Raw genomic sequence first — 16,290 nt, 5'->3', positions numbered from 1 at the left:
GCAGGGTCACTAGTGGGGTGACAGGAGGAAGGGGAAGTAGGGTCACTAGTGGGGTGACAGGAGGAGGGCGGAGCATGGTCACTAGTGGGGTGACAGGAGGAGGGCGGAGCAGGGTCACTAGTGGGGTGACAGGAGGAAGGGGGAGCAGGGTCACTAGTAGGTGACAGGAGCAGGGTCACTAGTGGAGTGACAGGAGGAAGGGGAAGTAGGGTCACTAGTGGGGTGACAGGAGGAGGGCGGAGCATGGTCACTAGTGGGGTGACAGGAGGAGGCGGAGCATGGTCACTAGTGGGGTGACAGGAGGAGGGCGGAGCATGGTCACTAGTGGGCTGACAGGAGGAGGCGGAGCATGGTCACTAGTGGGGTGACAGGAGGAGGGCGGAGCAGGGTCACTAGTGGGGTGACAGGAGGAGGGGGAGCAGGGTCACTAGTGGGGTGACAGGAGGAAGGGGAAGCAGGGTCACTAGTGGGGTGACAGGAGGAGGGGGGAGGGCAGGGTTGCTAGTTGGGTCCGTCTGTACGGATCCGCACCAAACGCGAGTGTGAAAGTAGGCTTAGACATTTCCCCCACATTAATCAATGCAGTGACCCCTGTGAACGGAGCGGGCAGCGCAGCCATGCTGCCTGTGCCTGAAAACCAATAGCAAAGCTCCTTATAGCAAGGAGCTTTGTTATTGGTTAATTTGGGCGCATGCCGGAGCTTTACAGGTCCTGCAGCAGGGAAAGCCAGCAGGAGCTGGAAGGAGGAGGGGCCGGCTACCAGGGTGGCTGTTGTAAGGAGAGCGGGGCGCGCTGCTGGAGGACCTTGGGAAACATGGCTGGGCAGCTGGATAATACAACTGTCTGCATCCGTTCAGAATGGATCCGTTTGTATTATCTTTAACATACCCAAGAAGGATCCGTCTTAAACACCATTGAAAGTCAATGGTCAAACGGGGGACGGATCAGTTTTTTATTGGGTCAGTGAAAACGGATCTGTCCCCATTTACTTGCATTGTGTGTCAGGACGGATCAGTTTGGCTCAGTTTCGTCAGACGGACACAAAAACGCTGCAAGCAGCGGAATGGAGACGGAACGGAGGCAACCCTGAATGGATCTCACAAACTGAAACCAAAACACCAGTGTGAAAGTAGCCTAAAGCGGTCCGCAAAAAACGGAAGCCGCCCGCAATTTACGGAACAGGCGGCCATTGATATAACTGCCTATTTTTGTCCGTTTTCGGACAAGAATAGGACATGTTATATTTTTTTTTTTTTTTTGCAGGGCCGCGGAACGGAGCAACGGATGCGGACAGCACATTGAAGTGAATGGGTCCGCATCCGAGCCGCCAAAACGGCGGCTCGGACCCAAACAACGGCCTTGTGCATGAGGCCTAAGACGTATTGGTACACCTTAGACTTTTTCCAGGGAGTAAAATAGCCTGAAGAAGCATCTGCCGTTGTGCAGGCGTTATTGCGTCCTCTGTGCTGCTGGGAGCATGCTCTATACTGAATCTCCCCCTTCTGGCAGCTGACAATACCTGTGCCCCCTCCTCTGAGCTGCCGGCAGCTGGCAATATAGTTCCTTCTTACTTTAAGGAGTCTTCTCGGCTGCTGCCATGCCTTTGCGGAGGCTCTGCGGGGCAGAAAGTGTTCTAGTGGGAACAGGAGATCGCTATGCAAAAACCTAGCCGTGGGGAGGTAACCAAGCATCAACTCATTAGGTGGATGTCCACAATACTGTACACTTTGAGCACCAGGTGGAGCCATACTATGTAAGGCTACTTTCACATCTGTCGTGATCCTGACTACAGTGGGATCCAGTGGGCATCCCACCAGTCTGTGCTGGGCTTTGGCTGGGCAAAAACTACTGCAGGCAGTGAGAAAGATATGCTAAAAATGTCAGAGATAAGATGACCTATAACCTTTCCTGAGGTCTCTTCCATATAATAATTTAGGAGCATCTATTCTCAGGACTGTGCTGCGCCATTCTTTTGTTGTTGCTAGAACTTGGGAATGAATTGCTAGCAATTTGTAACAAAGGTCCAGATGTGTGTTACAAGTCACTGCTAGTAATTCATAACTTCTAGCGGGAATAATAGAGGACTGGGAAATCATAGTCATAAGAATAGAGGCTCCAGAATTGTTATTACATGGGGAATGCAGTAGAGACAGACAGCAGGAGATGGGACAGGTCCTCTGAACTGGTACATGTCAGGTGGTCTAGCTCATAAGCAGGTGCTAGGTTTGGCGAAAGCGCCCCATGCTGCTGACTAGCTAAGATTGGGAAATAATTATGTGGTTGATTCTGTGACTTGGTTTTGTGGTGAATGAAAGCGGGAGGCAATGTATGGACTGCGTTCACCAGTTTTTGGTGGTTGCTGCGTTCCATGAATACGGAGTCCCTGGCTGCATTGTGTGAATGAAGTGTATCCTTGTGCTGAGGTAAGCGCTTGGCGGCTGCGGTTTACAGCATATTAGGAAATTGGAGCATTTCCAGCGCTCTTATTGGAGCGCTATTTGTATATTACCATGTTTAGCTGTTAGAGAGAACCTGTCACCAAGCACAGTGCAGTCTGCAGGCAGCGTGTCATCGAGCAGAAGGACCTGAGGAGGTTCTGTAAAACCTGATCAGTATATATATATCTATCTATCTATTCTGTATACAGTGAAGAACAGAAGTATTTAAACACCCACTTAGAAATCATGGAGGGGTCTCAAATTCACATTGTAGGTGCATTCCCAATCTGAGACAGAATAAATAAATAAAAATTAGGAAATCACATTGTATGATTTTTAAAGAATGTATTTGTCTTGCACTGCTAAACATAAGTATTTGAACACCTGATAAAATCAGTGTTAATATTTGGTACAGAAGCCTTTGTTTGCAATTACAGAGGTCAAACATTTCCTGTAGCTCTTGACCAGGTTTGCACATACTGCAACAGGGATTTTGGCCCGATCCTCCACACAGATCTCCTCTAGATCTGTCAGGTTTCATGGCTGTCGCTAAGCAACACAGAGTTTCAGCTCCCTCCAAAGATGTTCCATTGGATTTAGGTCTGGAGACTGGCTAGGCCACTCCAGAACCTTGATTTGCTTCTTACAGAGCCACTCCTTGGTTATCCTGGCTGTGTGCTTCGGGTCGTTGTCATGTTGGAAGACCCAGCTACGACCCATCTTCAATGCTCTGACTGAGGGAAGGAGGTTGTTGCTCAAAATCTCAAAATAAATGGCCCCATTTATCCTCTCCTTAATACAGTGCAGTCGTCCTGTCCCCTTTGCAGAAAAGCATCCCCAAAGCAAGATGTTACCACCCCCATGCTTCACAGTAGGGATGGTGTTCTTGGGATGCAACTCATCCTACTTTTTCCTCCAAACACGAGTGAAGTTTCATCTGACCACATGCCTTTCTCTCATGCCTGCTCTGGATCATCCAAATGGTCATTGGCAAACTTCAGACGGGCCTGGACATGTGATGACTTGAGCAGGGGAACCTTTCGTGCAATGCATGATTTGAAACCATGACGGCATACTGTTCTACCGACAGTGACCTTTGAAACTGTGGTCCCAGCTCTCTTCATGTCATTGACCAGCTCCTCCCTTGTAGTTCTGGGCTGATTCCTCACCTTTCTTATCGGTGATGCCCCACGAGGTGAGGTCTTGCATGGAGCCCCAGTCCGAGGGAGACTGACAGTCGTCTTTAGCCTCTTCCATTTTCTAACAATTGCTCCAACAGTTGATCTATTTTCACCAAACTGCTTGGCAATTGTCCTTTAGCCCTTTCCAGCCTTGTGGAGGTCCACAATTTTGTCTCATGGTGTCTATTGACAGCTCTTTGGTCTTGACCATGTAGTAGTTGGCGTCTGACTGACTGTGGGGTGGACAGGTGTCTTTAAAGAGCTCAGACAGGTGCTACTACGTTAGATTGAGTGGAGTAGAGGTGGACTTTTTAAAGGCACAGTAACAGGTCTTTGAGAACCAAAATTGTTTTTTCTCAGGTGTTCAAATACTTATGTTCAGCAGTGCAAGAAAAATCTATTCTTTAAAAATCATATAATGGGATTTCCTTTTTTTTTTTTATGTATTTTTTTAATTCTGTCTGAGTGGGAATTCACTTACAATGTGAATTTCAAACCCCTCCGTGATTTCTAAGTGGGAGAACTTGCAAAATCGCAGGGTGTTCAAATACTTCTGTTCCTATCTTTATATATAACCACCCCTGTGTACATCTGTTGGTGACTGACAGCTATGTATACACACTTAGGCCGCTTATACACAAGAGTATGGAAATCTGTCAGTATTCTGGCTCTGGATTATAAATGGATTCCTGATATGTCAGGGCTGGCCAACCTGTGGCTCTCCAGCTGTTGTAAAACTACAACTCCCACCATGCTTTGCTGTAGGCTGATACCTGTAGGCAGTCTGGGCATGCTGGGAGTTGTAGTTTTGCAACAGCTGGAGAGCCTCAGGTTGGCCATCCCTGTGATATGTCATCAGTATTGCTTCAGGATTTCATCAGGATTTACATGCGTATACTCCATGCATTTTTCATGCTCTCACATAGACTCCATTGTGTGAGTATTTGGAAACAAAGCAGCAGATTCCGGTACGTAAAATCCGGCCCATATATGGATTGCAAATAGGCTCGTGTGAAAGAGGCCTATCATTCTTAAAAATGTTGCGCAACTTTTCTTTTATAAGCAGTCGCTTGACACATCACGGTGTAGCCCAAGGAGAGTCTGCGGCGGGGCCCGGTGCAGTCACTGTACTCTATTACACCGGGCCCTACTCACAGCAGTCTTTAGATGTAAAGTGTAGTCATGGAAGCCTTGTTAAAGTATCGCAATCATCTGATGTAGTGCAATCCTCTGTAGTACTCACTATCAAACTAGTATCAAAAGTGTAGGGCTCATTCACACAAGTGTGTGTGGTCCGTGCTCTGGTCCGCAATACACAGCCACTAGCTGTGTGAATCCCGTAATCTGGCACGGACCCATTGACTGGCGATCCGCAATATACAGCTAAAGATAGGACATGTGCTATCTTTTGCGGTGCAGCGTGCCGGACCTGAAAGCCCATGGAAGCGATTTGTAGTGCTTCCGATCTGTGTCTCTGTTCAGCGCCATTTATTACAGGTTGCAGACCCATTTAAGTCAGTGGGTCTGCATCCATGATATGGGATTCACATGGCCGGTGAACATATATTACGGACCATCTGTTTGCTGTTATGTGAATGAGCCTTTACAGTTAGGTTTTACCAAATCCTTTCCCACAAAACTATAAAGAGATGGGCCTGGTCTTGTTTGAATGCTGGCAATCTAAACTTTCAGACAAGACCACACCATTATCTCCTTCATATTGGGAGATATAGCCTTTAGAAATCAGGTGGGACTGACAACGGCTGAAATAAAAGCAGGGTTGCTGACCAATTTCTAAAGGCTCCATCTCCTGATGTAGAGGGCTTTTTTTTATTTTATTTTAAAGCTTGTCAGTTGTCAGCTTTCAAACAAGACCAGACCATATCTCTATCTTTTACAGAATCTGAGATATGAAGGGTTTAACCCCCCTCCCTCTTCTGCTGGCCATTATCTGAGCCAGGCTGGGGGGGGGAGAGCAGACAGCCTGCAAGAGAAGAGAAAAACATCTCGTGCTACAGAGGAGTATCTAATATATTGCACGGGTTGTTCAGAGAAAGGAAAATGTTCTAGGTCTTGGAATACAGCGACACAAAAACAGATTTAGTAAAAACAAGTGTTTTTACGTGCAAGTAGTATAACATAATAAAAACTACATAAATTTGTCAGCATCATAACCATACTGACCCCCCCCCCCCCCCCCCCAAATAAAATAAGTAAAAAAAAAAGTTAGGTGGGTGTGTCTTTTCTGCTGCTTTCTCCCTATCACTTCTCAGGAGGCAGTTGAAGGATGAAACTGAGCATGTGCGGCAATCTCAGTGAGCCAAATAAATAAGAAAAAGAAGAAACAGGTGGCGATATACAGATACGTTTTATTGAATAACTCCAGAACTATGCTAAATTTTTAATGACATGCAATTAGAAAAGAAATCAGATCCACGTGCTGGTTTGAAAAATGTAGAATATTTTTGAACCATTTAAGGCTAAAATTAGTTATGTTGCTGAGGGGTTAAAATGCACTTCATTCACTGGAGTTGTGCGCCTACTATATTTCCTTCAGACATAATTTAAAATGTACAGTAAAAAAAGTGACATTTTCTAAAGGGTATTTCCAATTTTAATGGGACTGTTGGGGGGGATTACACAAGACTAGACATCATAGCCAGGTCCAGGAGCAGCACCGATATGTAGAAGCTAAAAACTGTTGTGTGCACGGCCAGATTTGCAGAACCCAGGTAAGGTTACTTTCACATCTGCGTTTTTGCTGGATCCGTCATGGATCAGCAAATACGCTTCCGTCATGATAATACAACCGTCTGCATCGGTTATGAACGGATCCGGTTGTATTATCTTTAAAATGGTCAAGACGGATCCGTCTCTAAAACCATTGAAAGTCAATGGGGGACGGATCCGTTTTCTTTTGTGTCAGAGAAAACTAATCCGTCTCCATTGACTTACATTGTGAGTCATGACGGATCCATCTTTCTCTGCATCCCAGGACGCACACAAAAACGCTCCTATGACGGATCTCAATAGATGAAAGGGAAAGCGCAGATGTGAAAGTATCCTAAGGGAGTGATGGAGAGAGGTACAGCCAGCAAATGCACTGCATACATTATTATCACTCTGTCCCCAATGGGGCTCACAATCTAAGTTCCCCATCAGTATTTCTCTGGAGTACCCGGAAGGAACATAGATGTCCTTGAGTAATAACAAAAAAGCTGCATTATTTTCTCGTGCATGGCATTGGGGGACACAGCACCATGGGTATATGTCCAACTACCACTAGGAGGCACTAGACACAAAAAGTGTTGGCTCCTCCCAGGTGGGCTATACCCTCTCCACAGGCACGAGGCTATTCAGTTTTAGTCTAGTGTCCGTAGGAGGCAGACCTGTCCTGCTTTTTTGCAGGTTCTGCTGTTTATTTTTCTTCTTTTTCTTTTTTTTCTTCCGCAGGTCGGTTTTTTCCACCGTTATACCTGCTGCAGGCTGGGGCTCCATCGTGTTCCACTTTAGTTGCCCCCCCTGCGGGCGCGTACTTCGGTACCATCGCCGGTCACCCAGTCCCCACGGACTGCATCCGCAGTGGCTTGCCGGCATTCCCACGGTTCCCGTGTTGAGTCTGCCGAAGGGGTGACCGTGCTGCGCCCGAAGACATCGGATGGTGAGTATATCGGATGGTGAGTATACTCCCCTGTCCCTGCCCCAGGGTTAGGTTCCCTTCTGTGGCCAGGGGGATGGGATCCACCTTAGCTGGGGGTCCTGGGGAGCCTCTTCTTCCCTCCTAGCCAACCCCCCCCCCCCCTCCTGGGGGGGGGTTTATATTCATGGTTTTTCCTCCCTTCTTTTCCCCCTCGGTTGGTCTTTTCTGTCCTCCCTGGCCACACAGTCTCTCCCTGGCTTCCCCGCTACTTTAGTCCCCGGCTTCTGCCGGGACTAGGCCTCATCTTCTATGGCCTGTCCCCGGCTCCCAGGTTCTCCGTTTGCCCTGATCTGCCTATCCCCAGGTGTCGCTTCTCCCCCCCTACCCTACTCACCTATTTTTATGGTCCGGTGGGCCCTCTGTCGGCCGCGGTTCACCCCGCCCCCCTTGCTCCATTCCCGGCCGCCTCATAAATCGAGGCCCCGGCTTTTGGGCCTGCTAGGCCGCAATCTTCCCGGCCCCTCCCCCTTGCTTCCCGGGCTTTTCTGAGCCCCGCCCGGCCCTCGGGAGGAGCTATCTCCTCTCCCTTTCCTGGGCTAACGTGTTTTTTCTGTTGGAGGGGGTGGTTAACCCCTCGATTGCTTCATGTCCCCTGCAGCCCTACTGACCACCTCTTTTTAGGGAACAAGCTGCTGCTGCTGCACCTCTTTGGGGGAACTCTGCGTCCGGGTCAGGATAGACAGCCTCTGCTGGCTGCTTTTTGAGCATCTCTTCTCCCAACAGCTCCTCGGTCGCCACGTGTTTTCACGTGCGTCCGCTGTCTACAATGGCTGCCATGTGGTCAGCCTGTCCCTGCTGGTGTGCAGTACCTCTTCCCAGATCCCATTGTTTTCCCTGAACAATCTTTTTGTGTAGGTTCCCCATGAATGGGTCCCTCCGTGTCAATGCCATGGGAACCTTGGCCGACTCTCCCTAGCAGTGTCGCTGGCACGCTACCAACCCAAATTGCGGCCACCTCTGCCCTCCAGGGTCCTCCCTGCAGATGGGGCATGCTCAGTTAGGGGTACCTGCACCCGGGTTCGGCGAGGGGTAGCTCACAGTACACCCTCGGGTGGTCTCAACGGGGTCCCACCCCTCCTCGGCATCCTCGGATCCCCCCCAGGACAGGCCTGAGGCTGGTGATGAATCCTTCCTGTCACCCCATCCGTTGCCTCTGGGGACACCTCTGCACCGATTCCCTCGGAACAGAGCATCAGGCAGTCTTCCTCCATGTAGAAGCCCTCTGGGAGGTCAAGACTACGTGCACAGAGGAACCTCTCCTACCTACACAGGGTTGGTATCAGCCTCTAGTGGATTTTCGGATGGTGCTCCCCTGACCGCACAGGTATTCAACCGCACAGGTAAGGCAGCCGTCCCCGTGTTTAGCATACTGAGTCACCTACCCGGTGTCTGATACGTACGCCTTCTCCTTAACAGGGGGGTTCCTGCACCACTGCCATAGGCTGTCCCTGACAAGCCTTCCTGGTTCCCCTATACCAGGGGTTATCCTCTACACATTTGAGAGTGTTTCCGTGGGGTCCCCATCCTGGGGTTGGTGTTCGCCACTCTACCTCATTACAGGGAGTTCCTGTTCTGGGCAAGCGGTTAGCTCGGCTATCGCCTCCTGTAGGTTGGTGAGTTTAGAGCAATTGTACAGCCGCCTTGCCCCTTTGCTTAGGTAGTGTACCTACAGAAGCCATTACTCCTGGCTGGCTCTATGGTGTTCCATACAGCACTATTTCTCCCTTCCGGGGGAGATATACAGGCCGCTTCAATTGCCGTTGCAATTGCACCTGTCTGTTCCCAGCCACTTTGCTCCTGTCATAGGTGGAGTACCTACACCATCTCCTGATGCTGTAGCCGATTCCCCTGGCTGGCGCTATGGTGTTCCATGCGGCACTATTTCTCCCTTCCTGGCGAGAGATACAGGCTGCCTTTAATTGCCGCTGCAATTGCGCCTGTCTGTTCCCAGCCAATTTGCTCCCTTCACAGGTAGAGTACCTACGCCATCTCCGGTGCTGTAGCCGATACCCCTGGCGGGCTCTGTTGTGTTCCATGCGGCAACATTTCTCCCTACGGGCGGAATGTAGAGGCCACTTTCAATTGCCTTAGAATTGCCCCTGTCCGGTTCAGTTACCTGTCTGTTCCCTGCCGCCTTGATCCCTTAACAGGTGGAGTACCTGAGCCATCTCCGGATGCGGTAGCCGTTCCTCCTGTCCGGCTTTATGGTGTTCCATGGGGCATTTTCTTTCCTTACAGGACGAGATATTGAGGCCTCCTCCAATTGCCGTGGCCATTGCACCTACCTCATCATAGTGTGCACCAAACGGCCATCTTACTCCCTTCATGGGTAGAGTCCCTGAACCGTCTCCGATGCTGCAGCCGTTCAACCTGTCTGGCTTCTAGGGTGTACTATGCGGCCCTGTTTCTGTTGCCATTGCACCTACCTGATTGTGGTGTGCACCTGTCTTGTTCTTTGTGGTACCGTGCGGCCCTACTGGGTTCCATTCTTAACGCGGTTGCTCTTGCACCTCTCTGGGTCTAGGGTGCACCATGCGGCCACATTGCTTCGATCTTAAATGTAGTTCCTCTAACACAGCCATATTTCTACTTTACAGGTTGTGTACCTGTACCCTCCGAATGCTGTCCCATTCCCAGATGCTGTGGCTATGTTTCCACTCTCCTTAGTTGGCAACATGCAGCCACTTTACCCATATTTTAGGCGTGTGTTTGTAGTACCCCAAGCGCTGGGCCCTGTGGTGCGGTCTGTAGCTCAGACAGTTTCTGTATTACTGGGTGTTTTCTGCCCACGAGTTCTAATCTGTGCTGTGGTTGTTGGTTCCATCCATTTGGTTCTTCCATACATCTGCCACTCCTTTACTGTCGCGCTCATTGGTCTCCTTGTACCTCTCAAGGCACTGTCTGCACCAGGCCCCCTTCGTTCAGCATGTGCATGGTTACCATGTCTGGCAGGTGTGGGCCAGCCCAACCCCCACCTTGTCGGTCTACTGCTACTTCTGGTAGCTCCAGTATATGACCGATGTGTCTGATCCGGCGGGTGGTCCTCATTCAACCACGCTCCCTACTCCGTGGCCAGGTGGTTGTTGGCCTTTGTGCTGTAGTTGCTCTTGCCTTCTCTTTACGGTACTACGGTATGCTGTGCTCCGCGTTACCCCATGTTATAGGGGAGTACTCGCGTTGTTTCATAATTGCTGAGCGGCCCATTCCTGGTGAAGTACAAGGATCTCCACTGGATCTTCTACCTTGTTTGGACACGTAGCTGGTGGCATCGGCCGCGGTTGCGGTTTTCTGTCATCGCTGGATGTCCGCCACACGGAATCCTTCTGGGTCCACGGCTTTTATCATTGCTGGACGTCCTCCCTGACGGGTCAAGGACAGGACCTCTGAGCGCCACACACACCTGTCTGAATTTTCAGCTGATTGCTCTGGTATCGGACAGGGCCCCGTAGTTCCTTCTGGGTCCAGGTGTTTTCGGTGTTCCCTTGTATTTTCTGCTTAGTTGTGCTACATGGCGAAGGGGCAGTCCTCTTGGACCTTGCCGTCGTCTGCACCTGTCTGGTACTTTCTCCCCCCTGGAAGTTTTCTGTATGCCGGTCGCAGCTGGTTTCTACATTTCTATGTAGGCTACCCCGGTTTTTTCATGGCGACTTCTGCATTCCTTATGCATATGGATGTCTGTCGTTTTGTGGTACATCCCGAGCTGCTGTTCTTGCCCTCTCTGGGACAATGTTTAAGGTTTGCTGGTCAATATTCTTGGTACGGCTAGTTGTCCATGGCCAATGCCCCTTCCCCTATGGTGGTTTCTTTTCGCCTTTCCTGGATATTCTGGCTTGCGTTGTCTTCTGGTGGTTCAGCTCCTGGTTCCTTGTGAGCCCGTACTGGGTACTCCTTTCGGGAGTCCCTGTTCATTTGAGGTCCTCTTGGATTTGTGTCTCTTTTTTTTTCCATCCTCCCACGTCAAGTACCTGGTATTGAGTGGTTTAGTGCTGCGGTTTGCAGTTCCACCGTATGGTCTCCTTCGGGAGGGACCTCCTCCTGTTGTAGGACCTTTCCTCTTTAGGTTTTTTGGAGTGCTCTCCTTCTACTCCCATGTCTCTCAGTCCAGTGTGTCCTGCCGAGGTTGCCTGGCCTGTATCTGGCTTCTTTTTTCCATGATACTTCACATGCCCAGAGTTTCCTCTGGTCTTACGCTTCACGGTGATATCTTGTTTCGGAGGCTTCTGCCTCGTCTCCTGTTTTTGGGGACGCAGGAGCTATCGTTCTTTTCCTGGTTTTTTACCTACAACCCCCTCCTTCTCCAGGGTTGGCGGTTTCCTCTAGCAGCCTTGGGTTCACCTTTACATGGGGCGCTTAGCTTCTTTCCTGGCCTTGCGGTGAGGGGAGTCCCCTCCCTTCACATGTGAGCCTTGCTATGGCTTCCCCCACTCGTTTGGTTTTCAGTGCTTCCCTGTTTCTTTTCTCCCCTGGCCTTTCAGGGGATGGCCACAGGTTTTTTGGGTCTGAGACAATGTAGAGCGTTGGGTAGTTTCACCACGCGGTGCTGTCCTAATTTTTTCTCCAGCCCTTGGCTGCGCTCTGTTTCCTTTTGCCACCTTCTTGCATTTGGGATTTTCTTCCAGTCATTTGTCCTGGGGTGCTGGCAGTCTTCCCTGCTTCTTCTGAGGTTTCTTCCTTGTTATGGAACCTCTTGCCCATCTCGTGTTTTTTCCCGTTGGGTCACATGGTTCTCCTGCACCTGTATGCCCAACCGGTGGCGCGTCTCTTCTTTTCCCTCCCTCAGGGACTGCTTTGGGACGTCCCATGGTGCTGTGTCCCCCAATGCCATGCACGAGAAAATTGGATTTTTTGTACTCACCGTAAAATCCTTTTCTCGTAGTAGGCATTGGGGGACACAGATCCCACCCTATGTTTTTTCTTCCGCTTCTCCGGGCTGGTCTCTTGATCTTTCCCGGTACGGGAGTTGTTGGTTCCTTGCTTTTCTTCTCTCTCCTACTGCTTTTGGTACAAACTGAATAGCCTCGTGCCTGTGGAGAGGGTATAGCCCACCTGGGAGGAGCCAACACTTTTTGTGTCTAGTGCCTCCTAGTGGTAGTTGGACATATACCCATGGTGCTGTGTCCCCCAATGCCTACTACGAGAAAAGGATTTTACGGTGAGTACAAAAAATCCAATTTTTTAAAGGGGTTTTCCAGGCTCTTGATATTGATGACCTCAGGATAGAACCTTAATATCTGATCAGTGCTGGTTCTACACCCCCCACCCGCACCGATCAGCTGGAACTAGCGCCTTGAAGGTTACCGGAAGCTCAGCTCTATCGAGAGCGCTAGGCGCAGTGCCGGAGGCTGCAGGGACAGCCGTGGAGCCTTCCCGATCAAATATTTATGATGTATCCTGAGGGTAGTACTACAAGAAAAGTTAGACTAGAACCTTCAGAATCACAGGTGCACATCCATGAAGCAAACCTTGACGCCTGGTAGATGGGCCAGACACTCATTTGATCAAATATGTGCTCTAAGAGCTTCCATTGACTCATTATTTAGAATGAGCCCCATTTCTTAGCTCTATTTGTGTGTATAATGGTGCGCAGCCATTTTCTTTTTAGTATCTTGAGGGTAGGTCATCAGTAGGGATGAGCGAATCGACTTCTGAAGTTGATTCGCATAAAACTTTTGTTGTAATACTGTAGGGAGCAGGAGCTCCGTTCACTATTAGAATGTATTGGCTCCGATGAGCTGAAGTTATTGCTTTGCAAAGTCTTGGGACATAAATTAATTTGTACAGTAAAAAAAACATTTCCCGAACTCTGGTTCGTTTCCAAGTGGTCCCTAGTCGTCAGCATCTGGAGCTCGAAAACCTTTCCAAGTAGCACTATTTATTAAGGGGTTGTCGGTCATTTTTTTTACATTTTTTTATGAAAAGCTCGTAGTGGCATAAAACAGGAGAAGCCAGAGTAAACTTGCATTCTGAGGCAATCTGACCAAGCATGTATGTGTATGGAGGAGTCGGTCTGAGCGGCATTAGTCTGTACTTATTTGTTGGCTATGTATACTTTGATTGCATGTGACGTATATGTGACCTCTTCTAAATGGTAGAGAATGTAGTAAGTACACACGTTCATTGTTAAGAGTTTTATGTCTTTTATTTTAGGCTGTCCGTTGCTATGAAGCTCTAATCCTAAAATCTGAGGGGAAAGTGGAGTCCGATTTCTTCTGTCAGTTAGGCCATTTCAACCTGTTGTTGGAAGACTATCCAAAAGGTAAGAATTTAAGAATTATTTTTGTAAATTGTCCAGTCTCTTAGTATTTCAGATAACTTCTTTGTGCTGCTATTCTCTGAATGCACACACCAGAAAGAGTACTGCTGTTAGCATCAGACTTCTTCACTGAGAGGGTCCATTCACATGTCCGTAGGTTTTTTGCGGATCCGCAATACACGGACACTGGCAACGTGTGTTTCGCGGACCGCGCATCGCTGCCACTATAATAGAACATGCCTTTTCTTGTATGCAGTTGCGGACAAGAATAGGACTTGTTCTATTTACTTCGGGAACAAAATTGTGGATCTGGAAGTGCTTATTCGGAAATGCGGATGCGGACACGATACCGGGATTTCCGTTTTTTTTATACTGGGCTGTGCTTCTGCACAGTCTAGTATCTCTGAACATGAGCGCGCTGCTATCGGCGCGCTCATGTTCTCTCAGCAGCACGGGGAGAAGGAAGCAGTGTCTCCCTCCCCCTGTGCTGCTGCCACCAATGAGAAGAGAGGGGCGGAGGAGGGGCGGGCGCACTGCGCCACCAATGAGAAGAGAGGGGCAGAGGAGGGGCGGGCGCACTGAGCCACCAATGATAGGACTATTCCCACACAGAGAGCGGCGCCCAGCGATGTCCCAGCACTCACCATGAAGTCCTGGGCGCTGCTCCGTTCGCCCGCAGTGCCCCATTACTGTCTCCTCTCCTGCTCCACATGCTACTGATTACTATCAGAGCGATGGGAGGAGACATGAGTTTCACTAGTGGGCATTCCTTCTCCCTGCGCTGCGATTGTACAGCGCTACAGCCAGGGAGAAGGAACACCCACTAGTGAAGCTGATGTCTCCTCCCATAGCTCCGATAGTAATCAGCAGCATGTGGAGCAGGAGAGGAGACAGTAATGGGGCACTGCGGGCAAACGGAGCGGCGCCCAGGACTAATGGTGAGTGCAGGGACAACGCTGGGCGCCGGTCTGTGTAGCCTGATACTTAGTCTCGACCCAGGAAAAGTAGTCAGTCTTTAACACAATACAGGAGGCGGGTGTCGGCAGCAGAATCGCATTGCCGGCACCCTGCCCTGACAGGGAGCTGCGATCAGCGGCAGTTAATCCCTCAGGTGCGGCACCTAAGGGGTTAACTGCCGCTGATCTGCCAGTACCCGCCTCCTGTATAAAGGGGTAATTATCATTGGTGGTGCAGTGTGCCCCCCCTCAATCCCCCATCCAATTAAAATCATTGGTGGCACTGTGCGCCGGCCCCTCTCAACCCCTCAGTATTAAAATCATTGGTGGCAGTGGCCACAGGGTCCTCTCCCCTCCCCCTCATTGGTGGTGCAGTGGCAGCTTCTGATCGGAGCCCCAGCTGTGTAAGCCTGGGGCTCCGATCGGTTACCATGGCAGCCAGGACGCTACAGAAGCCCTGGTTGCAATGGTAACATCCCTGATGCTGTGTGCACAAAGCACAGAGCAGCAGGGACAGTGTGAAGTCCTATTCACCCTGATAGAGATCTATCAGGTTGAATAGGACAAGGGATGAAAGATCCCAGGTTTAAGCCCCTAAGGGGGAAAATAGTTATTAAATAAAAAGTGTAAAAAAAAAAAAGTAAACCCCCCCCCCACCACCAAAATATTAAGTATAAATCACCCCCTTTTCCCAATTTTACATATAAAATATATAAATAATAAACATATTACATATCGCCACGTCAGAAGAGTTCAAACTATTAAAATATATAAAAAAAAATCTAGGTGGTGAATGCCGGAACAGAAAAAAAATAAATAAAAACTGTTTTAAAATGCGGAATGCACGTGGCTTTTTTGGTTTATTTTTTTCGCGTGGTATCGAATGGTATTGAGTATCGCAATACTTTTTCATGGTATCGAAACCGAATCACAAATTTGGTATCGCAACAACTCTAGTGCTGTCTGCATCTTTTCCGGCCCCATTGAAAATGAACGTTGCGGAATGGATCCGGACCATTCATACGGATGTGTGAATGGACCCTTAAGCCTCATTCACACGTCCGTGTCTGTGCTCAAATCCGTGAGTAGGTGGTCAGTAATGCATCAGTGTTGGGTCCCTGTGTCTGTTTTTTTGCTGTCCCTGTGCCATCCGTCTTTCACTGACACTGAACAGCTGACAAATATTTTTAAAGAATCTCTTCCTTATGATCTGTGAAACACGGATGGGACAAAATAGAGCATGCATCCGTGCTAAAGATATCAATCCATGGACTGTGCTAAAACACTGATGTCTGAATACACACATTAAAATGAATGGGGATGTGTGCTGTCCGTGGAGAACACATATGGCACATGTCCGTGAAACACTGACATGTGAATGAGGCTTTACTATTGGTACCTTGGTAGCAAGACTTACTAGGAAGTTTGAGTGGTTTTCCAGGATTTTGTGTTGTGCTACCTTCCTGCAGGTTTTTTTGATTAAAGGGACACTTTCATCAGAAAGTGGTATTTTTAAAAACTATTTTTGGCAGTTTTTATTTCAGCAGTACTATACCATTGTAAATTAAATACAAAATGTTGCCCTTCTGTAACAGTCAGCAGCACGGATTATACTCTGTACAGGTCTGGATACAGTTGTTGTTTTATTGCTGCTGCAAGGGAAAGGTGTTATCTGTTAGTAAAATAGTAGATTGAAGAATTTGGATAGCAGTATATGACTGTATTGTTCTCTTGATAGGCCTAGATAGTGTCCCAGAAATTG

At 49.0% G+C, this 16,290-nt stretch overlaps 1 protein-coding gene across 6 annotated transcripts in view; it reads left to right on the top strand.

Annotated features, from left to right (window-relative positions):
- KDM6A (lysine demethylase 6A) overlaps positions 1-16,290 on the top strand; it is a 133,892-nt gene that overhangs the window by 34,776 nt on the left and 82,826 nt on the right. For all 6 annotated transcript variants that reach the window (XM_044283589.1, XM_044283588.1, XM_044283591.1 and 3 more), the window contains exon 3: positions 13,467-13,575. In XM_044283589.1, the coding sequence (XP_044139524.1) occupies positions 13,467-13,575 (109 nt within the window). The remainder of the gene's footprint in view (positions 1-13,466; positions 13,576-16,290) is intronic.

This window comes from Bufo gargarizans, chromosome 3, assembly GCF_014858855.1.
Source record: "Bufo gargarizans isolate SCDJY-AF-19 chromosome 3, ASM1485885v1, whole genome shotgun sequence".
NCBI lineage: Eukaryota > Metazoa > Chordata > Amphibia > Anura > Bufonidae > Bufo > Bufo gargarizans.
Note: the sequence above shows the minus strand (reverse complement) of the source record. Positions and strands in the feature narration are given on the sequence as shown.